Source organism: Centruroides sculpturatus, unplaced genomic scaffold, assembly GCF_000671375.1.
Source record: "Centruroides sculpturatus isolate CEXI.00-Female unplaced genomic scaffold, Cexi_2.0 scaffold1322, whole genome shotgun sequence".
Lineage (NCBI taxonomy): Eukaryota > Metazoa > Arthropoda > Arachnida > Scorpiones > Buthidae > Centruroides > Centruroides sculpturatus.
The window spans coordinates 164,146-189,888 of record NW_019385555.1 but is presented as its reverse complement, the minus strand read 5'-3'; the positions used below and the strand labels follow the sequence as shown (position 1 = coordinate 189,888).

At 28.2% G+C, this 25,743-nt stretch overlaps 1 protein-coding gene across 1 annotated transcript in view; it reads left to right on the top strand.

Moving 5' to 3' along the window:
* LOC111640100 (maltase A2-like) overlaps nucleotides 1–9,940 on the top strand; it is a 33,781-nt gene extending 23,841 nt beyond the window's left edge. Inside the window, exons 2-4 of the mRNA XM_023386100.1 lie at nucleotides 1,505–2,455; nucleotides 8,377–9,015; nucleotides 9,105–9,940. Of these exons, the coding sequence (XP_023241868.1) occupies nucleotides 1,505–2,455; nucleotides 8,377–9,015; nucleotides 9,105–9,551 (2,037 nt within the window). The 3' untranslated portion in view covers nucleotides 9,552–9,940. The remainder of the gene's footprint in view (nucleotides 1–1,504; nucleotides 2,456–8,376; nucleotides 9,016–9,104) is intronic.
* The last annotated feature ends 15,803 nt before the right edge of the window (nucleotides 9,941–25,743 follow it).

Below are 25,743 nucleotides of genomic sequence, written 5' to 3'. Positions count from 1 at the left end.
CTGTTTCAATAGTGATTTCATGAAAGCTTAATGTTTACTAAAGTATTTTTTGCTTAATTGGCAATTAAATAACAAATTAAATAAAAATTAAGCTTCTAGAATGTATAAAAATGAAGCCAAAATCTAGAATTAGATCATTGTAAATTAGAAAAAAAAAGTAAAATAAATATAGTAAATGTGAACAATTCGAGTTGACAAGTACAATTTTTATAACTAATAGTTTTTTAATAAGCTTGAAAGAAGTTCATTTAAGTTTGGTGTAGCTTAATCTAATGAAAGAAAAGCACTTTAGCGAAAAGGACATCAGTCAGTTATAAAGAAGACAAGCCATGTATGAACATCTTGAAGAAACTAATTGTTCTCAATCGGAACCTAAATCGACTTGGCATGTGTAGATGTAGGACCACCCCCTGGTCACAAGACCGCACAGATGGACAATAGGAAATGTCACTTTGATTCACACACAGCGTTTCTCATCTACATCCCTCTCTTTATATATTTTTTTCGTTAGCTTCTATATCCATTTGTCCTTGTATTCTCTACTTTGTTTCTGTCGAGTGATCCGATATCCGAAAATCTCTTATTTAAACATTACTCTTCTAGTTTATTTGGATTCTTTCCAATTTATTAAACATTGATATGAATATTCAAAGAGGAATTTAAGTATCGACTCGAGTTTCCTAGTCGTTAAAGGTTAAAAATGAGTATAAGCGAGTTGACAAATCTATGCATAAATCCTAGATTTCAATGGTTTATATTTTAATAAACTTTACTAAATGTAGAATTTTATAATCTTTAAACTTGTAAAATATATTAGAAAGTTAAAAGAGTGATTTATTAAAGGATTTAATACTGTAGATAAAACTATCAATCCTCGATTCTCGGATGTATTGACCTCGTCGATAGAAATTATTCGCGTATAATCCATTTTTTAAGATTAATGAAGATCCAATTTTTGAAATTTTATAATATTTTATAAATATTTCATTCTTATAAAACAATAAAATTCATAAATTTAACAGCGGTTAAGTTTATTTCGTTTAAAACGAAAATCGTAAGATCGATTTACAATTATATTTCTAGACGTTCTATGGTACCCATAAGAATTAGTTTTTTAGAACGTTCTCGAGTTCAAATTGCAAACCTTTAGAGAGAAATCACGCATGAATCGCAAGCAGAAGTAATTTGGAAAGTCGAATACACCAGAGACTAAAAGTTACGTGACAAGTATAGCTGAACTAACCACGACGAATGGTTCCATCAACCTGAAGGTGCTCCTTGTTTTACCTGCTTGATCACATAACTCTCTTCGCTAAACCCAACTATTTCTTAATACACAATTGATCCATCCTCTTCTACTTTTTTCTTTTCTCAATTTACAATTGTAAAGAGTTTCTCTAAACTTATTTTAAGACGTGGCCGTTTAAACGGGCTTCACTTTATCCATATTTTAAAATGAGATTTATACGATTTTAAGCACTTTTTTCTTTTTTATATATTGCAGATGGCTTCTTCTAGTAGTAAAGATAGAAAAATTGCTTTTTCTCGCATAAGTCAGACTGATATATGTTTGGAAGAACTGCCAGAAACTACTTGGATAGCACCGAATGCAGAGAACGACGTTCCACCAGTAGAGACTGTAAGTGGGCATAAACCATTTTCGAAATTCATTACCACAGCTACCACTACTCATTGCGAACAGAAGCAACCACTTTTAGAAAGAGGGACACCAGAAAAAAGGAGTCATAAGAAGTTAAAGGGTGCAAACGAAGAAGATAGTACATCAGAATCGGAATGTTCCACGCATCTTTTAGAAACTCCTGACGTTTGCCCAACAAAAAACGAAGAAGAAGAAGAAGAAGAATCTCAGAATCATCAAGCATCAGTTCTTTCTGGTAAACCGTCCAAGTGTCCATCTTGTCCAACAGACCTGTTATTAGCTTGGAATTGGCCAGCTATACGTTTAATATGTCTCGTTGCTTTTCTGTCATCCATGTCTTTATTGGCTTGCGTGGTGGTAGCCATGTTGATGGCATCCTCGGGTCATTGCGGTCCACCCAGGCAATGGTGGCAAGGGACTGTTATGTATGAAGTATTCCCAGCTTCTTTCCAAGACACGGACGGTGACGGTTTTGGTGATCTAAGGGGGTTAGTTTGGAGACTCGATTACGTTCGATCTCTTAACGTTAGCGTACTTCGTCTTAATTCGATCTTCAGCGCTCTCGACTATCCTTTGGAATACGAACACATTATCGATTTTTCCAACGTGGATCCTCATCTGGGTAGAATGGAAGATTTTGATCATTTCTTATCCGAACTGAGATCTAGAGGGATGAAGTTAGTGTTGGACATTAATCCAACTGTCACCAGCGATCAACATACTTGGGCTGCACACTGGCTTCTAAACAGACCAGGGCAATATGAAAATTACTACGTTAATGTGACAGAAATATCGGTAAGTTTATAAAAATAATTTTTTAAAATCAGTTTATACATTCGAATGAGGAGGTTTGGTGATGTTTTTTGAGGTTATTAAGTAAAACTTTAATGCGAGAGAAAGTAGATTCGCGTATTTTTTCGATAAATATTTTAATATTTTGCTGAAAAAATATTTAAAAAATTATTGACTTTTTACTTTTTCTCTCTTCTGCTGAATTTTCCATTTCTCTAAAAGCATAATTTATAGAAAAATCCAAATATGAACTTAACGAAAAATAATTAATTAATAATATTTTGGAGAAAAACTTAGAAAAATATTTAACAATAAAATCGTTTAATTCTAATTTCAAGTTGACATTTATTTATTTAATATCACTTTTACGATTTTTACGAATTAATAATCATCTCTGTCATTAAAAATTACTTAAAATAATTTTTAATTTAAAATATAATTGCTTTAAAATTTTATTAAAACAATTTTAATACTTTATAAATTTTTTATATCTGATAAATTAATATATAATTTATCAACTGGTATATGATCCGAAAATAAAAATTTATAGTCGAGTCGATCGTAAGAGTAAGAAACGAAAACTGTTTATAGAAGGTTGGAGAAATAAAATAAAAAAAATAAAAAATGGTCAATCTATAAAGTAGAGGAATGTTAAACTTAGAATAGAATAAGAATAAGAAAAAAATAACAGCATTTTCCCATCGTTCCCCATCCTCTTTCAATTCCCATGCGTTCGGTTCATCAATTCCAATATTTTCTTCATACCAAAAGAAATCAATCTTGAGCATCGACTGTCAGAAGTTTTCACCTATGACCGAGCTTTGACGTCATTGGGGACCTTTTTCAGCTTCGATTTTATAAGATTCATCCCACAGGGAACATCCTCTTCTATTCTGTTGTATGATAAGTAAACAAGACCGCGAGGGGTTTGTATATCTATAAGTAAAAATCTTCCAAAATCTCGTGTTTAAACATAGATTTTTTTTGACATCCGAAGGAGAAATATATATATATATAAGTTTATAAATAATTGACGAATAACAAATTGTGTTTTTATTTCAATGAATATTGGCTTTTTATTTTTATTTTTTCCAATTTCAGATGTTTCTTTTTATTTTTTGAGTTCATTGAATGAAGTGCTTTCTACTTTAGAAAATCTTTCTTCCATCAAAAATTGTTATTTGTAACTTAACCTATGCTTTTCCGAATTGATTTTTTATTATTATTCTTTTTATAAATATATCTTTTATCAAACGAAATAAAAAACCGAAGAGTATAAAAATTTATTTTACAAATCTAATATATATATTTTTTCGTATGTAAATTAGTCATTTTTACGGATTTAAATAATTAATTCCAATCAAAATTCCATAGTTAAAAAGCCTAATAATTAACGACTTAATCCAATGCCTCTATTTTAAAATGTAAGAAAGAATTATTAAGAGGGGTTGAAAACCCGCTGAATAATTTTTTCTCGTGGTCTGTCTTCGGGGTATAATGGCATTGCACCACTCATTTTCTCATAAATTATGACATAGAGCATTATCACTTAATGAAAACGAGGTGCAAAATCATTTATCATCTCCATCCCTCTTGTAGGAGAAAGACAAAGTATGGAAATCTAACGATAACAATCTCTAATTTCTAAAAAAAACAAGAAAGAAATCGATATAAATTTGATTAAACAAGTCAAGAATTGCTTATAATCCTAATATGAATCATTAATAATTTCGAAAATATATTTTTATAAACTCTTCCCTGGTGTATTCGTTATGATAGCTTTAAAGGTAACCTTATCAAAATCACAACAAAGTCTTAATTGAGGGGCTAAGTACACATACTTAATTAAAGATTTCAAACGACGTTAACAAAAAGGAAAAAAAATCCCTGTTGAAGTATTAACACCCCTTTATCATTCTCCTGCAGATCAGTTTAATTGTAAGATTCTTTTTTTTCCTCCTCCCCCTTCACCTTTGCCACCAGCTGGTGTTCAATTTCCTAATAATGTAATGTCAGCCAAAGTGTCTGAAGCCCCTTAGGCCATCTGTCTTGATTTTAGCCATCTTTCCACATTTTCTTTTTGACTTTCCTTAACCGATTCGAGAGCTTTCTGCTCAGCAGGCTACTAGCTATCATTTAAAGTAATTATTGCTCAGTAAGTCTGATAACAATTGGGAATTTTTGCTCGGCAGGTTGGCTATCGTTTAAAGTTATTGCTCAGCACATCTGATATTAATTGAAGTGCCTTTCAACAAACTAGTTATTATGCTTTAAGTAATTTTAGCTCAGCAGGTTTGCTATTGCATAATATAATTTCTGCAGATATATATAACTAGTTCCATTCTAGATATATCATTTTAACAGGAATATTATTTGAAAAATGTTATTGCTCGTTAGCTTCAATGTCTTATTATCTGAAAAAATCATATATTAGACGACCGTTTATTAATTTTAGAAGTTTGTTAACATTTAAATCCATTTTTAAGCTGATTTTGAAATAAAATTACGAGAAATTTTACTTAAAGTTCGTTAATTATGGCCTGAAAATATTCGAATAAATGACTATACTTGCTTTTATAGAATAAACATTTCTTTAGAATTTCATTAATCTTAATGAGCATTTCTTTAGAATTCCTATAGAAATTCTTACAGAGATTAATTTCAAGTACTAATTTGAAGCATTTTCTTTAACAAATATGATAATTTTAACCAAATGTACAACAACAACAACAAAAAAATCATAAATCACGCCAATCTTTCATGACATAAGTTAAACAGGACAACACGAGAACAAAGCCGATTATAGATTAATCTCATCATCCACGTGTTAATTACGAATTTCTATTTTTTTTTTTTAAAAAAAGTAATAATAATCCTTAAATAGTAATTATATTTTATGAATTCGACATTAGCCTCATTAAATTTTCTTTTTCTATCAAATTTATTTTTTTAAATTTTATTTAATTTTAATTATATAAAAAGTCATTTAATCGATTGTGATTAAATATTCCATTTAGGTTAATTTTTGTTAAAGAAAAACTAATTATAATTTAGTAAACTGCGTAAAAATCGGTAAATGTGTTCGTATAATTTCGTTTAAAAATGCTTAGTGTTAATTTTTTTTATACGGAAGCTGTAAACGATCACATTCAAGACAACTTTAAAAAATATCCAACAAAGAGTTGCTTAACTTTCCCGGCAACATTTGATGGAGTCATCTGTTATATTTTATTTTTAAAACGTTTATATTATTAATTATAAAATGGCAAAAAAAAACTTAATTTTGAGGATAGGGACGGGTTTTATAAAAAATTGTAAATGCTAATAACGAGTAAAGTCTTCATTAAGTCCGACCCTACTGGAGATACACGCGTCCACCTTTAATCACTAAAATTTAATAGCATCAATCCCCCTAACAAACAAACCTCCCTGCAAAATTTAAGAAATTTTCGACAAAAAGCACAGGAGTTATTAAACTTTAAAGAGAGTGAACAAAATCGTGCTACCCCCAAACGCACATACTAACATCCATGAATACAGAAAATCCCACTGAATATTTTTTGCATTTCTCGACGTTTGAAGGTGTCCTGAGCCCAAAAATGTAAAATTCTTGGGAGGGGGGTCATTTTTTTTTACTGATTGCCATACTTTCCCTCTGTTATATATAACAGAGCCGAGAAAAAAAATACACGTACTTAAGTTTACCTGCAACATATTCAAAGAACGTTTGCATATTTAAACTAAGTTACAGTTGAAGAGGAAAATGGTTATTCTTGTTAACCTGCCGGTTCACGCTCTCAATTTCCCTCTTGGAAGGTAGACCATTCATCACGATCTGCCAAGAATGTCGCCTTCTTTAAATCGTGACTTTTAAACAAAACGGTTTCATCCATCAAGATTCTGTCTATCGCGTGTCTTGAACAGACTCGCTCATTGAACAACAGTTAAGATATCAGAATGCTTTTTACTTCTTTCCTGCGAAAAAAAAAGATTATAAAGCTCTAATGCTTAATGTGTTCTTAAGAAACCCAATTTTTCCTGTGGTCTCCGAGTGATCAATATGAAGCAAAGGGCGAGAAATCAATAGTAAAGTTTAAAAAAAGCCAAAAATTTTGAATTTTTCGTTCTTCTTTTTTATCGATTAACATTAATTATAATAAAAATTTCCTATTAGAGGTATATTCTAAATCGATAACAGTCATAAACATAATCTCATTGCCTGTATGTTTAACAAATGAGCGTCATTAAATCCCAAACATGAGAATTTAATGGTTTGGATCGATTTTTCCATAAGAAATTTGAATGGTTATTACGATGCCATCTTTAAACAGTACAGAAAATCAATTTGAATTTTTATCGTGGTTTACTTTTTCTTTATTAGGCTCACTTGTTCCTCTAACAATTTATTTCTATAACGAGCTCTAGACCAGACTCTCTTATAGGACTTATTTATGTCCATAACGTGATACTTTATATAACATTAAATACAAAAATGTTCTTAAATTTAAACATTTAGCTAATGCACAACACATTAAATTCTTAAGTAAAGATAGGCAAACTATAATGGAATTAAAACATATACAAAGGTACGAAGGTTGAGAAGTTCAATTATTAATCTAGGCATAAATATTTAGATTATTATATATATATAAGTGAGTATAAACCACTATAAACAGTAGCTAATCAACGTTTTTTAATTACGCACTCACTCTTTTAGTTTTGATATGATTTTTGAGTATAAGTCTATATGTATTTTATCATTAAAATTTCAAGTAGTAGATCTCGATCTACCATTTGAGATACATTATTTGCTATAAAATCTAAACGTTGAGTCATAAATTATACAAAATATATTAAATATTTTGTGTATATTTTATATTTGAAAAATATATTTTTATTGTATTCTTGTCATTTTGATAAAGATTTGAATTTTTAAAAGAGAAAACAAAAATTTATTTTAGTTTTCCATCTCTTGACGCATATACAAATATTATTTTATCAATTCGAAAAATCGTTCACATTTATCAAAAGCTATACATAAAATTGCGAAAAAAATTCTTCCCAGTTCTTAAATTTCTAAATATCTAAGAGGAAAGAGTTTGATTAAATTTTAAATTCGAATTTCTAATATTGGATGTTTGACTTCGACTGTTTCATCAAACGTGGTCGCAGATATTACGCCATTTGTTGCAAAACAAGTTTTCTTTTTCTACTTTTTTTTATGGACGACCAAAGCTAAAATCCGTTTAGAATCAAGGAAAAAAACTTGTTGTTTCGGCTTTACCTTTTTACGAGCAAGTGCTTACAAAGTGACATTTTTCTGCTTCGTAACACCTGCGATATGGAGGAAATTTCGTTTTTATAGCCGTGTTTATTGTGTCAATTAGTTTGAAACAACCGTGAATAAATCTTACGGTTTTCAACTACTTTTTATCCTTAATTATTTGCATTAGATAGATTACACTCGAATAACAAACATTTACTCATTTAATTAGCATTCGTCTCGTTGATTGGTTATTGATCGTATTAAATTTTTTTTCATATTTTCTTCTAATTGGTTAATTTTTAATATTTCATATAAAAATTTAACCAATAAGCATAAAATATTCTCCGTTATTAGCGAACCCCGCCTCTTTGATTGGATTAAGAACATTTAAATCTATTTCACTAATATTTTATTGGTCTATAACTTATGTTGTCATCAGTGGGCGTTCCGTTAATAATTTTTCATTCTAACTGATTGGTTTTTGAAACATTTTAAACGTGTAATTCAGAAAACGTTTGATTGGTTTATTTATTACTGCTCTGTTAACAATATTAATGGGCGTTTCTGAATATTGAAGTTTTACTTATCATTAATTATTTTGGAATTATCTTAATGTAATAATGTTAATTATAAAATATACTTTGTTCTACAAATTTAGGAAGAACCTCCTTACGATACAGAGGATAATGCAGAAGACATAGATCGTCTAGTACCTCATAGGACATTCGGTAGTCAGCTTTACCTTAATTGGTCAAACATAGCAGTCCAACACGAATTTTTTGAAGTTTTAGAATTATGGTTAAATAAAGGTGTCGATGGTTTCTACGTCAAGCACTTGGAACGTATACATGTGCATAGCGACGAAGAATTACTCTTTATTTTAGAACAATGGCGATGGACTTTAGATCGCTACGGCAACGGAAGTAATAAACATATTCTTATGACTTCCGAAGGATTTATTAGGACAATGGAAAAGCGTAGTCCTTCTTTAGTGTCGTCTTTCTTGTCAATATTTGACCTTTTAGATGTTCGTCTGAATGTTAAAGTCAACGGTACACTCGAAGTAGCAGAGCAGGTGTCAAAGATCGCATCATGGACATCTTCCTCTACTTCTTCCAACCTTCCTTGGATAACTTGGCACATCGGAGGAGTGGAAACATCAAGATTGGCAACTCGTCTTCACAGAAAATATACACTCGGATCAATCTTCCTTTTAATGATGTTACCGGGATCTGTTTCGATATTTTATGGAGACGAAATTGGTCTAGAAGATTCATTTGATATATTTTCACAAAAGGTAAGAAATTCTTTTATATTTCTTGCATGTTAAAAATTCGTATTATAAAATTTTACTTTATATATTCATTATTATTAAAATATTTCTAGGTTTTTCGAGGAGGTCAACTTTGCCCTATGCAGTGGTCAGCAGCATCACAAGCCAACTTCACAGACGTCGACGCTTTGCCTTGGCTTCCCGTTCATCCGGCTTACTCTGTATTCAATGCAGCAAATCAAGCGGAAATCACTAAACTAGCATCCCGTATCATATCCTTAAGGCAGAGTGCGCCATCAATAGCGGATAGCGGATCGAAAGGGGGTTATCGTTTCCATCAGGCAGACGGTTCTGTTGTAGGCCTGGAAAGATATTACCCGAGAAGTGAAAGATACTATTTGGCAGCTAATTTGGGTTACGTCACTGAGATTCGAGATCTTTCCAAAGATCTATACGAAGCTAAGGTGTTAGTTTCGACTCACAGACTATCAGGACGAATGCAGTTCCATAACGTTCGATTAGAACCGGGAGAAGCTTTCGTGGCACTTATCGATTCGTGAATGTAAGGTGTGAAGTACAGCGAAACCGTCCTGGGAATGACTAATTTTCAAGTATTGTGCGAGTGTCAGATTTCTTAACGAAAATTTAAATAATAAAAAAAACAAAATTATCGAAAGACAGTTTTTCTAGAACTCGAAATAGCAAATCCAATACAAAAATATAAAAGAGGTAGTAAGTCGAACATTACAGGGTGAAAGACAAAATTACCAAGAAATAGTTCCGTCAACCCTCATCATCATCATCCATCCAGATGCGATCATTTATAAAAAATGACTTCAAAGTCAAAAATGTGAAAAATCCTCATAACTTAATGTATCGTTTTGATGAATGGAAGAAATCAGTCTCCATAGAATTTAGCTAGGAATTATATATACATATATATATATTTTTTTCCTAATGGGATGAACCGTAACTAAATACATTTAATTTGAAAGATCTTTGAAAAGATAATTTAGTAAAAATAACTCTTGAAACATAGGCAGTCCTACGTGATATATGTAAGATGTCAAAACGCAAAAAGATCTTAACAAAGATCGGTTAAAATAATAGAAATGGGTGGAAATAAATCTATTTCTCCCCATTTTTTCGATCAATTGTTGAGAAAATAAATACATTTTATTAAATCTTCTTAAGAATCTTTCGTATTTGATACTTTACGTATATTGCAACGGACTTCCTATGTTTTAAAGAACATTTTTGTACACTTTTTCTTCTTTTATCATTTTTCAAAGTAATTGTATTTACTTACGGTTTTCCCCCGAATTTGTCGGAATATGAAATTATGAGAGGAATGAGAATTTAATTAACAATCGAATTTTACCACCTCGTTACTGGAAATCATTTCTGTTGAGTAAGTTTGTACATGACTTTCAATTAAGCCAACCAGTTAAATGATAGCCTGTAGTCATAAGATTAAATTTGGGCGATTTACTTATGACCGAAAATCGTATAAACGAGAACATAAATGTTTATAAACTCGTCAAGGAAGGATTATTTTAATTTAAAAATACTATAATTATTGAAAATTTCCGTTAATTGTAATTAACTCGATACGCTGATAATATGAGATTTTACACAATTTTAACAAATTGGATAATTAGAAATTGTCAAGTAAGTTTTAATTATTTTAAATAATAGTATCAATTATTTAACATCTAGAAAATTTAAAGAGTTTTCTAACTTGTTAAATAATTAAAGCGCAGAAAAATTCCTGATCCGCAGGGACTCATAAAGAAAGAAAAAGTTTGAGAAGTTGTAAGAATAGGTAACCTAAGAAACATAATGATGCCAATTAGGCTGTGGAAGCAAAGACTATTATCAAGATAAAGTATGTCCTAAGAAGATGAAAATGATTTAATTTAGTCTATATATAGCTTAGTTTCTACATTATTAATAATTATATTAACAAAAAGTAAAGAGCAATTTAGATTTTGTTCACCAAAATCAAAATCATATAGAACGTGGATTAATCCGGATTAAAATGTGATTATTATAAATCTTACAGGTATAAGAATATACGCACAGTTATCAGCATCAAGGATTCTTAAGGCTTCCAAAAAAAAAATTGTGCAAAGAATGTGCATTGCTCATAGTTCAATGCAAGTAATTTCTCCACTCCTACCATATTTGTAATATCTTGTAATGTCATCAGAAAAAAAGAGGGAAAAAATATTATAAGGATAATAAGCTAATTATGCTAATAACCATAATCTCGAGTTAATCGTTGGTATTTTTGTACCTCACCAAATTCCTTTTCATGTCCGTGAGTCCTGTAATTCGCATAATAAGTTTTCGAGACATCTCGCGTTGCAATGTCCTCTTCGATAAGAAACTTTGCTAATTTATCGAAATGTCTCGTGTGGCAAACACGATACTTTGTGTCAACTTTAAAGAACAAGATGTGAAGTTATGACGAGTGATTTTATTATATAAAAAAAACTGTTCGTTTTTTTCTTTTCGTTTTTTGAAAAATAAATTTTTCCCTTTCCACAAAAAAACTCATGTTCCTTTCTTTATATTTAAAGCATATTTTATGCAATAAGTATGTGTGTTACGCTATTAAATTTATATTTACGAATTTTTCAAACTTATAAATCATAGTAAAAATAACAATTTAGAATCTAGAATGTTTTTTTTTTTTCCTGAATAATAAGAGACTACTCCTTGACCACGATCAATCCATCATTGGTTACAACAGAGTACAATAAATTATTGACAAGACAAGATAAAATTCAGGAATTATTCACATCAAACTACGGTTTATATATATATTATTCACTATGAATAATATATTAAAAAAAGATTTTCGGGTGAATAAAAACATTTACTTTCCTTCCGTGAACGAAAAAAAACTCTATAAAATATTAATCTTACACAGCGAAAAAGTGTGAGATTTGTAAACGTTTCATACAATTAACATATAAATTTTTGAATTCATCTTGTGATAAATATCGAACGAAGATCTATTTACTTTCTTAATATTAGATCTAGAATGACAATTCTTAATTATAGAATTCTTAAAGATGAAACAAAGAAGTTTTCATTCGATTCTCTTTGATTAAGAGATATTTTTCAAACTCATCGACTGCATCAAGGGCAGGAAATGACGTCTAGTATAGAATCTCTTCTGCCGGAAGCGAATAAAATGAAATATTGAAGACAACAAAGAAGTGAGAAGTTGTTCCATTAATTAAAATTAATAAAGCGGAAATGTCAAAGCATCTTTTTAATTAATTACTCTAGAAATTCCAAGAAGTATTGTATAGGACAGCAATAACTTGGTGAGTATCCAAGAAAAATGAAAAATAAAAAAGAATAAAACGGCTTGAGTCTTGCTTTTAATGTCCGCATTTGCCAATAATAACGATTATAATGATATAAATATGTTCTTTAAAATTATGTTAAATAGTTTTCTTCATTATTTCGGTTAAAGTGATTCGATGATTAAGTTTCTATTAAGTACATAATTATATTTAATAACTCTTTAATTATATAGAAATTCTGTACAGTATGATTAAATATTGACCTCTCTCTCTAAAAGATAAAATTTAATATAAAAGGATAAATAACATCCAATTCATCAAGTACCAGATGATCGTATCAATAATTAAAGTACCTCTGTTCAATGTCGTCAACAGAGATATTTACCAGCCCAAATGCAACTAAATCTGGTATGGTGACATTTCAGAACATGAGGATGATATTTCCGTAAAAGCAAACATTAGTACCAGAAGTCGTTACTGTGGCAGTTTTAGTGTTGCAAGCGACATTTTATTTGTACAGTACAAGAATACACTCAGTTATACAGAGATCTTAGCAATGCTCAATGTATTTCCCATTCTGCAGGTGAAAAACCTGAAGAAGACGAACAGTGCGTTCAATGGCCAACCATAATTGATATTATGTGCTGCTTCTCTCGTACAGTTTGATACTGTCTTTTAAGGCTGCCAAATTTGCAACATGTCCCCGACACTATCTATACCAAAAAAGTGTACCCGTAACCAAAAGTCACGAGAATTATGATCCAAAACGCCAAAAGTGCCCTAGAGGTCAGTTTTGATACTTTTTTGAGGAAATGTATTCGTCATATCCTGAAATGTCACTAAACCAGATATGGTTGCATTTGGACTGCTAAATATTTCTCTAGGCAACTTTGAATAGGGGTACTTTAATTACAATTACGTTCAAAAATCTCATATTATTAAATGGTTCGACTGTTTATGAAATGAAAAATTATAAAAGCTTAAAATATAATTTAATTTCAGTTTTATTTATATTAAAAAAAATCAAAAGTTTAGTTAAATAAATGAGTCAATATTTTTTCCACTAATTTAATTTCTTATTTTAAATAAATATTGAGATAAAAACTGACTTTAAATCAGAATAAGAAAGTAAATAAATAATTTTGATTTGGCTATATAATAATTACATATTCTGTCAAGGGAATTTTTATTTCCTCATTACAATACTTTTATCATGCATTAAAAATTTTTAAATGAAATGCTGTATAAGAATGTTTTTGTATAATAAATAGTTGATAGGTCACATGTTCACCTAAAAGTAACATTATAGATAGAAAAAATATAAATTTGGTGGGGTTCGAACCTATAGAAGGACGTGGGTTATGACCCAGTTGCGCGTTATCCTATGGACAAAAAGAACAATTTCTTAGGGCCCCCAACAACAGGGAGCCTCAAACAAATCTTTTGTAAGAAAATATTTTCCAAAAAATTCCCCAAAAGATAAATGTCTGAAGTCAACACTACAGTACATGGTGACCTAGTGTTGACTTCAGCAAATTTTGCCTAGGTCCCATGAAGTCATAATGCGCCGCTATTAGAACCTATACAAGAACGTGAGTTCGAACTCCATTAGAAACCAAAACTGTATTCTTTTTCTGTCTAAAAGGTTCATTTCTAGGCGAACATGCCACTTATACTTAAGGATACATGTTTACAATTTCAACTATTTATTATAAACACATTCTTACATTTTATCAAATAAATTTAAAAAAGCAAAATTATTTTCATTAAAAATTAAAAAGTTTCCATGACAAAATATGTTATTTTTATATACATTTAGGCAATATATTTTATAGCCTAGTCAACATTATTTACTTACTTTCTTATTCTGATTTTTAAAGTCACAGTTTTTATTTAATCAATATTTATTTAAAATAAATTGAATTAGTGAATAGTGCCACAGAATATATAATTTTTTTAAGATAAATATTTATATGTACATTTAGTTGTATATATATATTTTTTAATATATACAAATGACATAAATATGTAATGTAACTCTGCTAACTTTGTTCTACTGACTGAACATTTGATTTATACACTAAAATTTGCTCTAGTAAGTATAATTTATTTATTGTAGACACGTGTAATTTTTCTATACTTTATTTTAACTTAAATAAAATGAATATTTGCAACGTTTACAAAAATTTTTAGCAAAAATTATTGATTGTAATTTGATATAACTCTCATTAATCGAGATGATACTATTAAAATTAAAATCTTATAACCGTTTCTAAGGAATATTATCTATGATAAATATTCTACTGATAAATAGATGATAAATTTAAATTTCGTTATTAAATAATTAAAAAGCATTTACAATGTTTACTTAAAATGTCAATTTGTATTCAGCTAAGTTCATTATAGAATGAATTTGTAGTAATTAATTACATAAATAAATTAATGAAAATTGTAATTAATTGAATTTTAAATGCATTTTTATAATATTTATAAATTAATATAAAATATACGTCAAATTATATATACCGGTAATAAATTTACAATTTATTATATAGCTATTCTAAGACTATATATCACAGTTTACTTATATATATATTCTTAATTCTTTAGAATATATTCTACAGAATTTCTAGAAAATAATGCATAAATTATTCTTTAAATTATAAATTTTGAATATGAAATTTGGGATAGGGTGTACAGTACATGTAAGTCAAGCAAGCCACAGCTTAGGGCTTCATACTATGAGGCTTCATTCTCAAAAAATTTGAGGCTCAAGTGTGTTTATTTAATAAGGCAAAAAGCCTTTTTGTATATTATAAATTGCTACAACATGTTTAAATACAGCTCCAATTAAATTATATTTCGTTTATATTATCTAGTTGCCTCTAGAAAATCTCATTTCTTAAGAATTTCCATGCAAAGTAGGCATTTCTCAACTCAAAATTGAATTAAAATTAAATTTAACCATACGTTCTATGTAACGGTATATATCTGTTGTTACAATTTTAATAAGACTTTAATAGAATTGTTTTATAGATTTGCTTAGGCTTAATAGTATACAAATATTGGGAAGATATTTAAATAAATAATGTAATAATTAATTATCTTAAGAGAAATCAAAGCATTAAATAATAATTTTAACCACTATAACTCAAAGTTTCTTGTATAATATCGATAGATGGCAAGATTCTTCTGATGCAAGATAATTGTCTCTATGTTTAATTAAATTTATAAAAATTAAATTTTACTTTTTTCCCGTTAAAACCACGTAAAGTCATCTTCATTATCATTAAAATTCTATTAAAACTTTTGCTTTTATAATCAAAATTCATGAGGTTTCAGAAAGGACACGTCAAGGATCGTGTAATCCCGCAACTCGCTAACAAAAGCATAAATACTGACTCTTGCAGCTACCACAAGAAAAATTTTTAATCTGAAACAGTAGCCGAAAGAAAAATAATTTTCCTCGAAATTACCTTCAGCATCTGGTGATTTCGTAGGTTATACGGCGGCATGTTTTGTAAGAATTGTGATATTCCCAGACAGACGAAAACAGTAACAAGTGCCGCAAGTATCCCTCGTTACCATTCTCTCTCACTGTAAATTCCCATTGCATCCTTTGAATGAGATCTGTTGCCATAGCAGCAGGGATGGAGACGTGCAAATCTCAACACGCATCGCCAGTCTTGTCAACTAAACAGAATGTCAACTGTCACCCCAATGTCCTTTTCCACATTCGGGTCAATAGGGTACAATACGAATCTTTTACTATATTCGATTTTTTTTAATGCAATATTTTTTGACTAAAGAATGAAAAAATATTCAAAAAAATAATAATAAAAGTCATATATAATTTACAGGAAAGGCGTAAAAATTGGTAATTTTATACTCGTTTTGAGTGGAAAGATATTAAAATGCGGTAATCTCATCTAAACTTTTATCCTTTGGGTGACAGTTTAAAGCGGTCGAGCATCCCTATTGGTTGAAATATTATCGTTGAGAGACTGCTTCGTTACAATACGTTAGCTAATGGGGTCAGATACAAACGTAAATCTTGGCGACGACGGAGAAACACAATAAAATATCCCAACTAGCAGCATCCCTTCCTTCTTCATTATCGGTTTACCCAAGAATTTATGATCCCCTCTATCGGATGTTATCGACCAGACGCAACCAACCGGATTAGCTACCGACTCTTAATTTTATAATTAATATTTTGTATTGTTAAAATCGAATGCGACTGGTTAGAAATGTACAAATCGAACGTTCGTTATCGAAATAAAGTAAACGTTGTAAACATGTTCGAAAGTCAAGCAATTAAACGGCATTAAAATCCCGTTAATGAGCTATTTATATGATATATAAAAATCAAATATTGGATTATCCCATTGTTTTCTGTACCGAATCCAAGTAAGTAATGTATACAGTATCGATTTTATGTCACTTCGATTTCTATACTAATACTTAGAGCCCAAGATGTTGGGGTTTCTAGTTATAAATTCTAGAAAGGGCTTTGATTTACGACAATCCTTATTGTTGTTCCAAAGATTTTTATATCCTTTCAAATCCCTTATATAAAATCTTAATAAAAGTAGAAAAAAAATCCCGAAATAATTCTGATTTTTCTCCACAAACACCGAATTCTTTTTTATAAATTGTATGCGTTTTAGCTTACCTTCTGGAGCTTTTTCACGTTATAAATCAGCTAGAAATTTCATTTTTTAAATTTTTTTTAGTAAAAAAAAGGATTCTATACATTTAAATCTTTAACTTTTCCAATTTTGATATTTGTTACAAGATATATCCTAAGGGAAAATAAAAGAACTTACACGATTCTTACATTATCGTATTTTCTTATAACAGTATAATAACCTATTTACGATTCAGAAAGCTATAAAAATTAATTGCAACTAAACAAAGAATATACAGAAAACAATTTTTTTTAATATAAAAATATAATATTTAATATTTTTCTTGTATAAATCTACGTAACTTATTATTATTAACTTTGAATTTTTTAATAAAAATTAAATCAAATATTCATAGAGTTAAAGCACTAAATTTTCATTAATTAATAATCTCTTTATAATTAAGTTTTTACAGAAATATTTTAATTAAAATGCGTTAAAAATCAAAAATTTAAAACAGTTTATAACTTCAAAGATTGCCTTATATTAATATAAATAATCATATTTAAAAGATAATTAACGAATTTATATACGAAATATTCAAATTGTGTTATAATTTTATGATTTTTGATTGAATTTTATTGTACTTATTCTATTAATATTTAAAATATTTATATATTTTTTCTTATTTTCATTATAATTATGAATAGTTTATTACGTTGACAAGTGTTGAGCAAACAAAATTTACTTGAAGAACTATTTAATATTTAAAATTTTATGAGAATAACCAACTGAAAATTAATTAGAATTTATTAACATAAAAAAATAATTTAAAATATTCAAAAATTTAAAAGAAGAAGCAGTTCATAAATTATTTATTATTATTTTTTCGAATATCAAATTAAGAAGATAAAAAAAATAAAAATCTTAGTTTTTATAACTTAAAAAAGTAATTGTTTAGGAATTTTTAAGATATTCATTTTATAATTTACAAAAATTATATTTTTTTATATGCATAAGTCCATATTTTTCCATTAAAAAAGTAATACTTTAATGAATTTTAATTGAAAAAAATACATAATTTTTTTTAATATATTATTGAAATTAATGTTAATAATTTTTTTAAAAATTGTACAAAAGTAAATTTTTCCGTCAACTTTTCTAGTGTTGAACGTAATTGTCTTCTTCAATCACTTTCATTTTAATGTAGATAAGTAGATAACGAACCATCTCCAGAGACTTTAATTTTTTTCCTCCATTTTCTTTTCCTAATTTTTACTGAATCTTATTTTGTATATATGTATATATATATTAAAAACTTTTTACTTTAATTCCATTATGTACAAGTATAATTAATTTAGATAAGCTTATTATTCCTTCAGGGAAAAAGATGTATTTCTACTTGAATTTTTAAAATGATAAAAAAAAAACATAATTTAAATATTATTATTATATATTTAAAATACATTAGTTAGGTTGAAAAAAAACGTATAATGTTAAGAATATTAAATTGTAGAAGCACGTAAAATATTTTTCTTCGAGTTTATGTTTGCAGAAAAATGTTCCAAGATTTAAGAAGCTTACGATTTTAATACGAAACTTTTTAAATATATAAACGATTATTCGAGCAAATCTTTATTTTTAATGGCTTAATAAAATAATAAACAAAGATATTTAATTATGAACAATCATTTATTGTGACGTCGTCACAATGCCGGGTTGCAATTTTTAATCATAATTTATTTCATTTAAAATATATGTTCTCCACCTCAAAATACACTGTACTGTACTCTACTGTACATCATACTTTTCTCGTTAGCAATAGAGTCGTGCCGGTCATTTATCTAACACCTTTCGGGAGAAAATTTTTGAATTGAAATGACGTGATTTCCTGTGCAAACCGGAAGTTCTTATACAGTTAGTCGGTGCCCCCTACTCTTAATGTTTCTATATCTGGTCACGATTTTCATGAATCTAAAAAATTAAGGACAGACAGACAGAGAGATGGATGCCAGTGGGAATTTATAGGTCTACAATTTTTTTCAAATTGCAACCCAATAATCAAATATAATGAATCAAGACAATGAATCAAAAATACGCGCTTTTTCCTAAAGAAAGAATTGGAACTAATCTTAGTCCAGTATCAAGATAATCTCGTTGTTTATCATGTAGAAAATAATAGTAACTATATATATATTTTTGGTATATTTACTCCTGGTATTTTTCATTAATGTAAACAGAATTGTTTTAAGCTAGGCGCCGCGATTGTATTAAAAGAAAACAACACACAATGTCTTCTTTAATCCATAATTTGAAGAGGGGGAGAAATAAGTCCATCTGGAATTCGTCTGAAAAGAGATTCTTTAGTTGATATCTTTGATTTACTTATTTTTGGATTAAGTTTAAAAGAAAATAGAAACGATTTCAAGCATGAAGACGGCGTTAAAAGACCTAGAAGAGAAAAAATAATGAAATTTTTAGCAATAATTTTCTATTTCTTGATTCTAACCAAAATGAAAGATATTCTTTGAACATCCTGTTATTTTGTAATGGCTTTCCTACCGATCATCAATTCTCTTTAGACAGTTTCTGGTCTGGCCCCGTCACCTTTCTGACTGATGGAAGCGTCATGCTGGCGTCCTGGAAGATTTTCTAATTCCGTCCGGAAATTATTCTACTCCGTATTTTCGCATGAAAAATATGCTTTCTGAAGAGAAATGACGCTGAAAAAGTACTCGAAATCTTCATGTTTTTACTCTCCCCTTATCGGAAGAAGCCAACCTGAGAAAGCACGTTTTGTTTACAAGAGCCACTTACTCCCCTTTTTTTTCCATCCGTCTAAAGCCTAGAGCAAATCATTAACCGGTAAGTTCTCTTCTATCTTATAGTAAAGAAACAGATTTCGAGCTGCCAAATTCAGTGTAAAAGCTAGAAAAAGTGTATTTGAAAGGTTTTTTTTTCACCTCACAAAAATGCATTAAGAATATTAAAGAACTTATCGCTTTACTATCTCACTTTGAATTTATCCACGTAATAATTAAGCTTACAGAGTTCAGAAAACGTTAGAAATACTGCAAAATATATCTTAAGAGACTAGTAAAACTATCTCAAAAAATTCAAGTTAAAAATAAAAATATATTTCATTGAGATTTTTGAAATAAAAAAAGAGGTTAAAAGGCAAAATAGAGAGGAAAAAATTACTGACGTACTTTCAATAAAATAATAATAATAATAATAAATTTGCATAAAGTGGCAAAGTGAAATATTTTCTTCATGATTAGAATGATAAGTGCTCATTAAAATTCATCTCGAACGTTTACTTATATCAAGATATTTCTCTAGACAATTTCTTTTAGCCTATTAAATATTAATATTGACTTTTATATATAATAATAATAAGTTTCGGAAGAAATATTAAACATAGTAAAATTCATTGCACAATATTTGTTAAGTCATCTAACATATAACAACAGACAATTCCCAAAACCCCTTTCTCCATTAACCATTATAGTTTAAAGTTCATTAATTTTATCGTAAAAATTTTTAATGTGCTATAAATTATAATATAGTCGAGTATCGAACCAACATTTTTCTTTAATGTTTCGACTATCACATAGCATTTTAAAGTAAACCAGAAATGCTTTTAGAATGGTCAGAAAATCGCCAGCAGCGGGAACAAATTCTCTTTCACTTCTCTCGCTCTCACTCTCCATCATCAACACACGGCAGACATCTGCCGGGTCTACTACTTGCAGACCATCTCTGCCACATTCCATTAGACTGTCGATCAATGCTATGTGATAGAGACTCGTTAAGACTAGTTTGCTGACAGAGATGAGCGTTTAAAGAGTTCCATAGCTCAATATTTTCGATCTTTTGTCTTTTTTTGCCCCCTCTCTTTGTTGAAAAACTTTTCATCCCTCATGCCACTTTTATACTTATTTTTCTATCTACCAAACTAAATTTTTGATGTTATCTCTTGCCATTCGTTTTATTTTTTTATTTTTTAAACACGCGCCTATATAAAACTAATAATTGAATAAAGGTATATTATTTTTATAAGTTAAACTCCGAGGAAAAATTTTTTTGAAATTAAAAAAAAAAGCAATTTTTTAAAATATAAATATAAATTTGAATCTTCAAACTCGCAGACGAAACGATTGAAGTCTGTGTAGAATCAAGCAACGTCTCGATTGATTTCACCTCCAGCAAGATTAAACCAAGAGTTTTTGTCTCTCCGTTCTGTTTGCTAAGTTCCTCTTGTTCTTTGTTTCTATATTATATAGACCTTCGAAAATAACTCAAATAAAATTAAAAGAAAGTAAAATCAAAACTGTTCTAAATTTCCTCCAATAATCCTTATAATTGGATACCGATATTATTATTATTATTATTTAGTTTATATATATTAAAAAACACATAAATGTAACTAATTATAGTAATTATAAAGTATAAGCTTAACAGTTATAGTTCGTATGTAATTAAAGCGGGCAAACTAATTCCTACAAGTAAATAAATATGTATTTACTTGCAAGAATTATACCTTATTTATAAAGGAAAATATAGGAGGAAACCAATTTATATATATTATGAATGTCACTTCAGCGTGTGTAATTATTCCCAGGAAATATTGTGCTCAAAGTTTTCCAATAATAACATTCATATATATATTTATAACACGATCAAAAGAATGTTATAAACTTCCTTCAGACGTTATTAATATATTATTATATTGATATTTATCCGAGCATAAAACTTGATGATATTTATACAAAAATATTAAGAAATATTATTGATTTTTATATATAATATTTACTTATTGTCTAATCTTGCTATCAATATTTCTGCGGCACATTATTAAATTTGATAGATTTATTCTCTTATTAATTTGTTTTAAGAAATTTTAATTCCTAAAAAATCGTTATAAGTACAAATGATAATAAATATAATACAATTTTACACAAAATTTTTAGCTTTATAAGCTATATAAGACTCATCTAAAAATAGGTCTTGATTGGTTCCTGATTGGTCTATTTAAATATATATCAAGTAATCAAAAATATTATTAAATTATTGGTATTTTTATGGGTAAAAATTATATTGAAGCTATTATCGTATATTAAAAAATTAAGCAGAAGAAATAGTTCTAATAGTTTCATATTTTTACATGAAACTGTTTCTTGAAAGATTTTTATGTATGGTGCAACAAAGAAATGAAATTTTCATGTACTAAACTCGATAGAACTACTAAAATTAATGGAAGAAAGGACGTTCTCTGGTAGTACGTTAGACATAATTCTCACAGGATAGTAAATTAACCATAGAGATATATTTTCAGTTGACTAACGAGTAAACACTTCTTAATGTTCTCTATTGATATAATTTCAAATTAACTTCGTTCATCTCTGATGATTATCATTCCTTTTAAATCCCAGAATAATCATTTACAGTCTTTAAAAATTTAATTCGATATGTAAATTTGTATGTTTAGTAGCGTGCTACCATCTATCGCATGATTAGTAAACTTTGGAGGTAAGAAAAATCACCTAGATTCTGTAAAATTCAGTCTGGTAACAGGTGGAGATCCGCTCATGTGACTTGAATGGGTATCGTGAATTCCGAGGATGCGTTGCCATAGAAACAACCGCCATCACTTTTCCTCTCGCCATTGGTAGTGAGAGGTTTGGGGTTTAGGAAACATCGAAACATATTCGATATATGGGTTTGTCCATGTCAATAACTTGAAGTAAACGTTATATCAAATATCTCGAATATGGATTTTCAATACTGCCAACGAGAAATTTATAGAATTTTCATGTTGTATATCATACACCAGTGATTTGAAGAAGCCAGATAATGCCATTCGTTCGAGTGTCTGCCGGTTTGCTCGAGTACTGCTTAAGTGCATAATCATTAGTGATGAATAATTTCTCTTCTACCATTATTATTATTATTATATATTGCTTAAAATCTATCGTTTGATAATGTTTTATTCGTCATTCTAACAATCTATAAATGTAAAAAAAAATGTTTAACGCAATTTGTGGTTGACGTAAAATCAGATTTGTAAGGTTTTGCTAATATTGTCGTTAATTGGTCGATTCAAAGTTAACGCCTTCCTATACGATTCGAATTCAAATATCAATCGGTTCTAATTGGTCAATTAAAAATTACGTTCGTCCTTTAAAACGAAAATTAAGTTATAAATTAACGCTAATTGGTCAATTCAAATTTAATTCTCGCCTATATAATTTAAATTATCCAATAGTAATCTCTAATTATCTTTTACTTTTATAGGTAAGCTATGCAATACGTTGATGTTTATTGGCCAATTTAAATTTATCTTTTAAAACTAAAATCTTACCTTCTACAAATAAATAAATATAATAAATTTTACGAATAATAAAAGTTTTTAATTTAGTTTATTTTAATAATTTTTAATTACTTTTTAAAGTCGTCAAAACTTTTTTAAAGAATCGCATATTTATGTTTAACGCCATCTTGACAATTTTTCGAAGCAACTTCGTTAATTTTCATTTAATTCAATTCAAACTACTAAGAAACCATGTTATTTTAATTTAAATTTAAGGGGAAAAAAGCAATTCCCTTCAGAAATTAAATTAAAAAGGTGAAATAATTACCATTTGAGTAGAAATAAAAATGCGAAATGATTCACTTAATGTTTAAAATTTAATCACTCTAGCCTAAACATTTCAATGGCACTTTCTCTTTTTCAGCGGATTCCTTATTTTTCTTATTTAAGTTTCGAATGTAAATTTTTGAGGAGTATTCTGTTTAAAAGTTTAATTACGTTTCTTGACTTATACATGATAAAAATACATCAAAATCACTCCATTATCTGAATCCTACCTCGTGATTAAATATACAATACGTACCTTAGCCAACAACTGAATATTAATAAATTATATTTAAATGAACGTTTATGTTAGAAAATTACTGTTCTAGATCAAGCATAAAATAAATTCTTATAGAAAAAAAATATATATATTAAAAATGATTAAAAACCCTTTCTTATGACCTCGTGTTCAATGACTTAAACTAGATCAGATTATGTAATAAAAAATATTGTTTTATAGTAAAACCTACCTAAACGGGAAAAAATCTTCGGAACGGAGCGATTTTTTGTTTAAAAAAAGAAATCTGTGCAAAACGGAAGCCCAGAAAATACAGTAAAATCTGTGTAAACCGTCGCAGGATATGGAATATTTTTTTCCGTTTTAAACAGGTTTTACTGTATTCGGTACGGTGCATTTCCGGTTTAAACAGGTTTTACTGTGTTTACACTATAAAATATAAGTTCTGGTTCGTTTTAATCAGTTGCCTTAATATTGTAGACATAAACCAGTTATATTAAATTGGATGTTTTGATATATCATTATACTGTTATCATGTTATACTGCATTAGGAATTTAAGCTAGAATATTACTATTAAAGTTTATGTTGTATACAGTTAATAACAACATAAACTAATAAATAATCTTATGGTATAATCTTATAAGTCTGGCTTTAAATTGAAGCCGAATCTTACTTAAAATGTTTAAGATAAACTAAGATTAATTCATGACAAACATTAAAATTATAATTTAACATTATAGTAATCCTATTAGAGTTCTGATAAATTAAATTTTAGCCTTTATATTCTATCATATTCTGTTATAAAAATAAATAAAAAATTCGCACGGAAAATACAGTAAAACCTGTCTAAAATGGAACCCGAGTAAAACGGGAAAAATCTTTGGAACGGAACGATTTTTTTTTATATATATTAAAAGGAACCTACGAAAAACGGAAACCTGCCAAACCGGAAAAACTATTCGGCAAGGAGCGATTCCGGTTTACACAGGTTTTACTGTATCTCATTTAATAATAATAATAAATTTAGAAAAAAACAATCCAAAATTTTAAAGTTACTTTTATGTTCTGTATTTTTTTATTCTATTGTAAAATATATATATTTTTTAATAATGAAAAATGAAAAAAATTTTTATTTTTCTGTTTATTTTTCATACATTTTAAAATGAGGTGACTAATCCAACTCGATATAAATCTTAAAACTTAATCATAAAATTCGTTTTTTTCAAATTAATAAAAACAGAACTCTTATTAAATTTTAATTTTCAAGTTCAATAATATAATATAGAAACTTTATTAATTTTTTTTTATTTATAAACATTATTTTTTTTTTAAAAAAAAGGAGATTAAAAGTATAGACTTACAAAAATTCTATATGATCGTATGGTAAAATATCGTATTTTTTGAAATTTTATAGAATATTTTTATTGCTTTTTTTATTTTATAAAATTCAAAAAAAAAAAAAATAAGAACAAATTTATAAATGCTTCCAGAACATTTTGTAGCAAATTGGATACTTTCCAGAAGTTTTTGAAAATGGACACTCCTTGACACATATGTCTATTCTTCAAAAAACAATACGGATTCATAAATCTAAATTCTTATTTTTTGACATCAGAATGATGTCATGATTACGGGAATGTACACAAAATAAAATATAGCAACGTTTTTTTTTATATTTGATTGAATATTTTAAAATTATTTCATGGACGAATAAATATAAAAGTTATGATATTACATTATTTAAATATAAGATATATGAAGACAGGACATTTAGAAACATTTTTATTTTTTAATTTAAAATATGTACTGTACATATTAATCATCAAATTAGATAAAAAATAAATTTAACTGAAATTCTATATCAGTTATATATATATATATATATATTTATCTAATATATAAATTGATATGTAAAAATTATATAT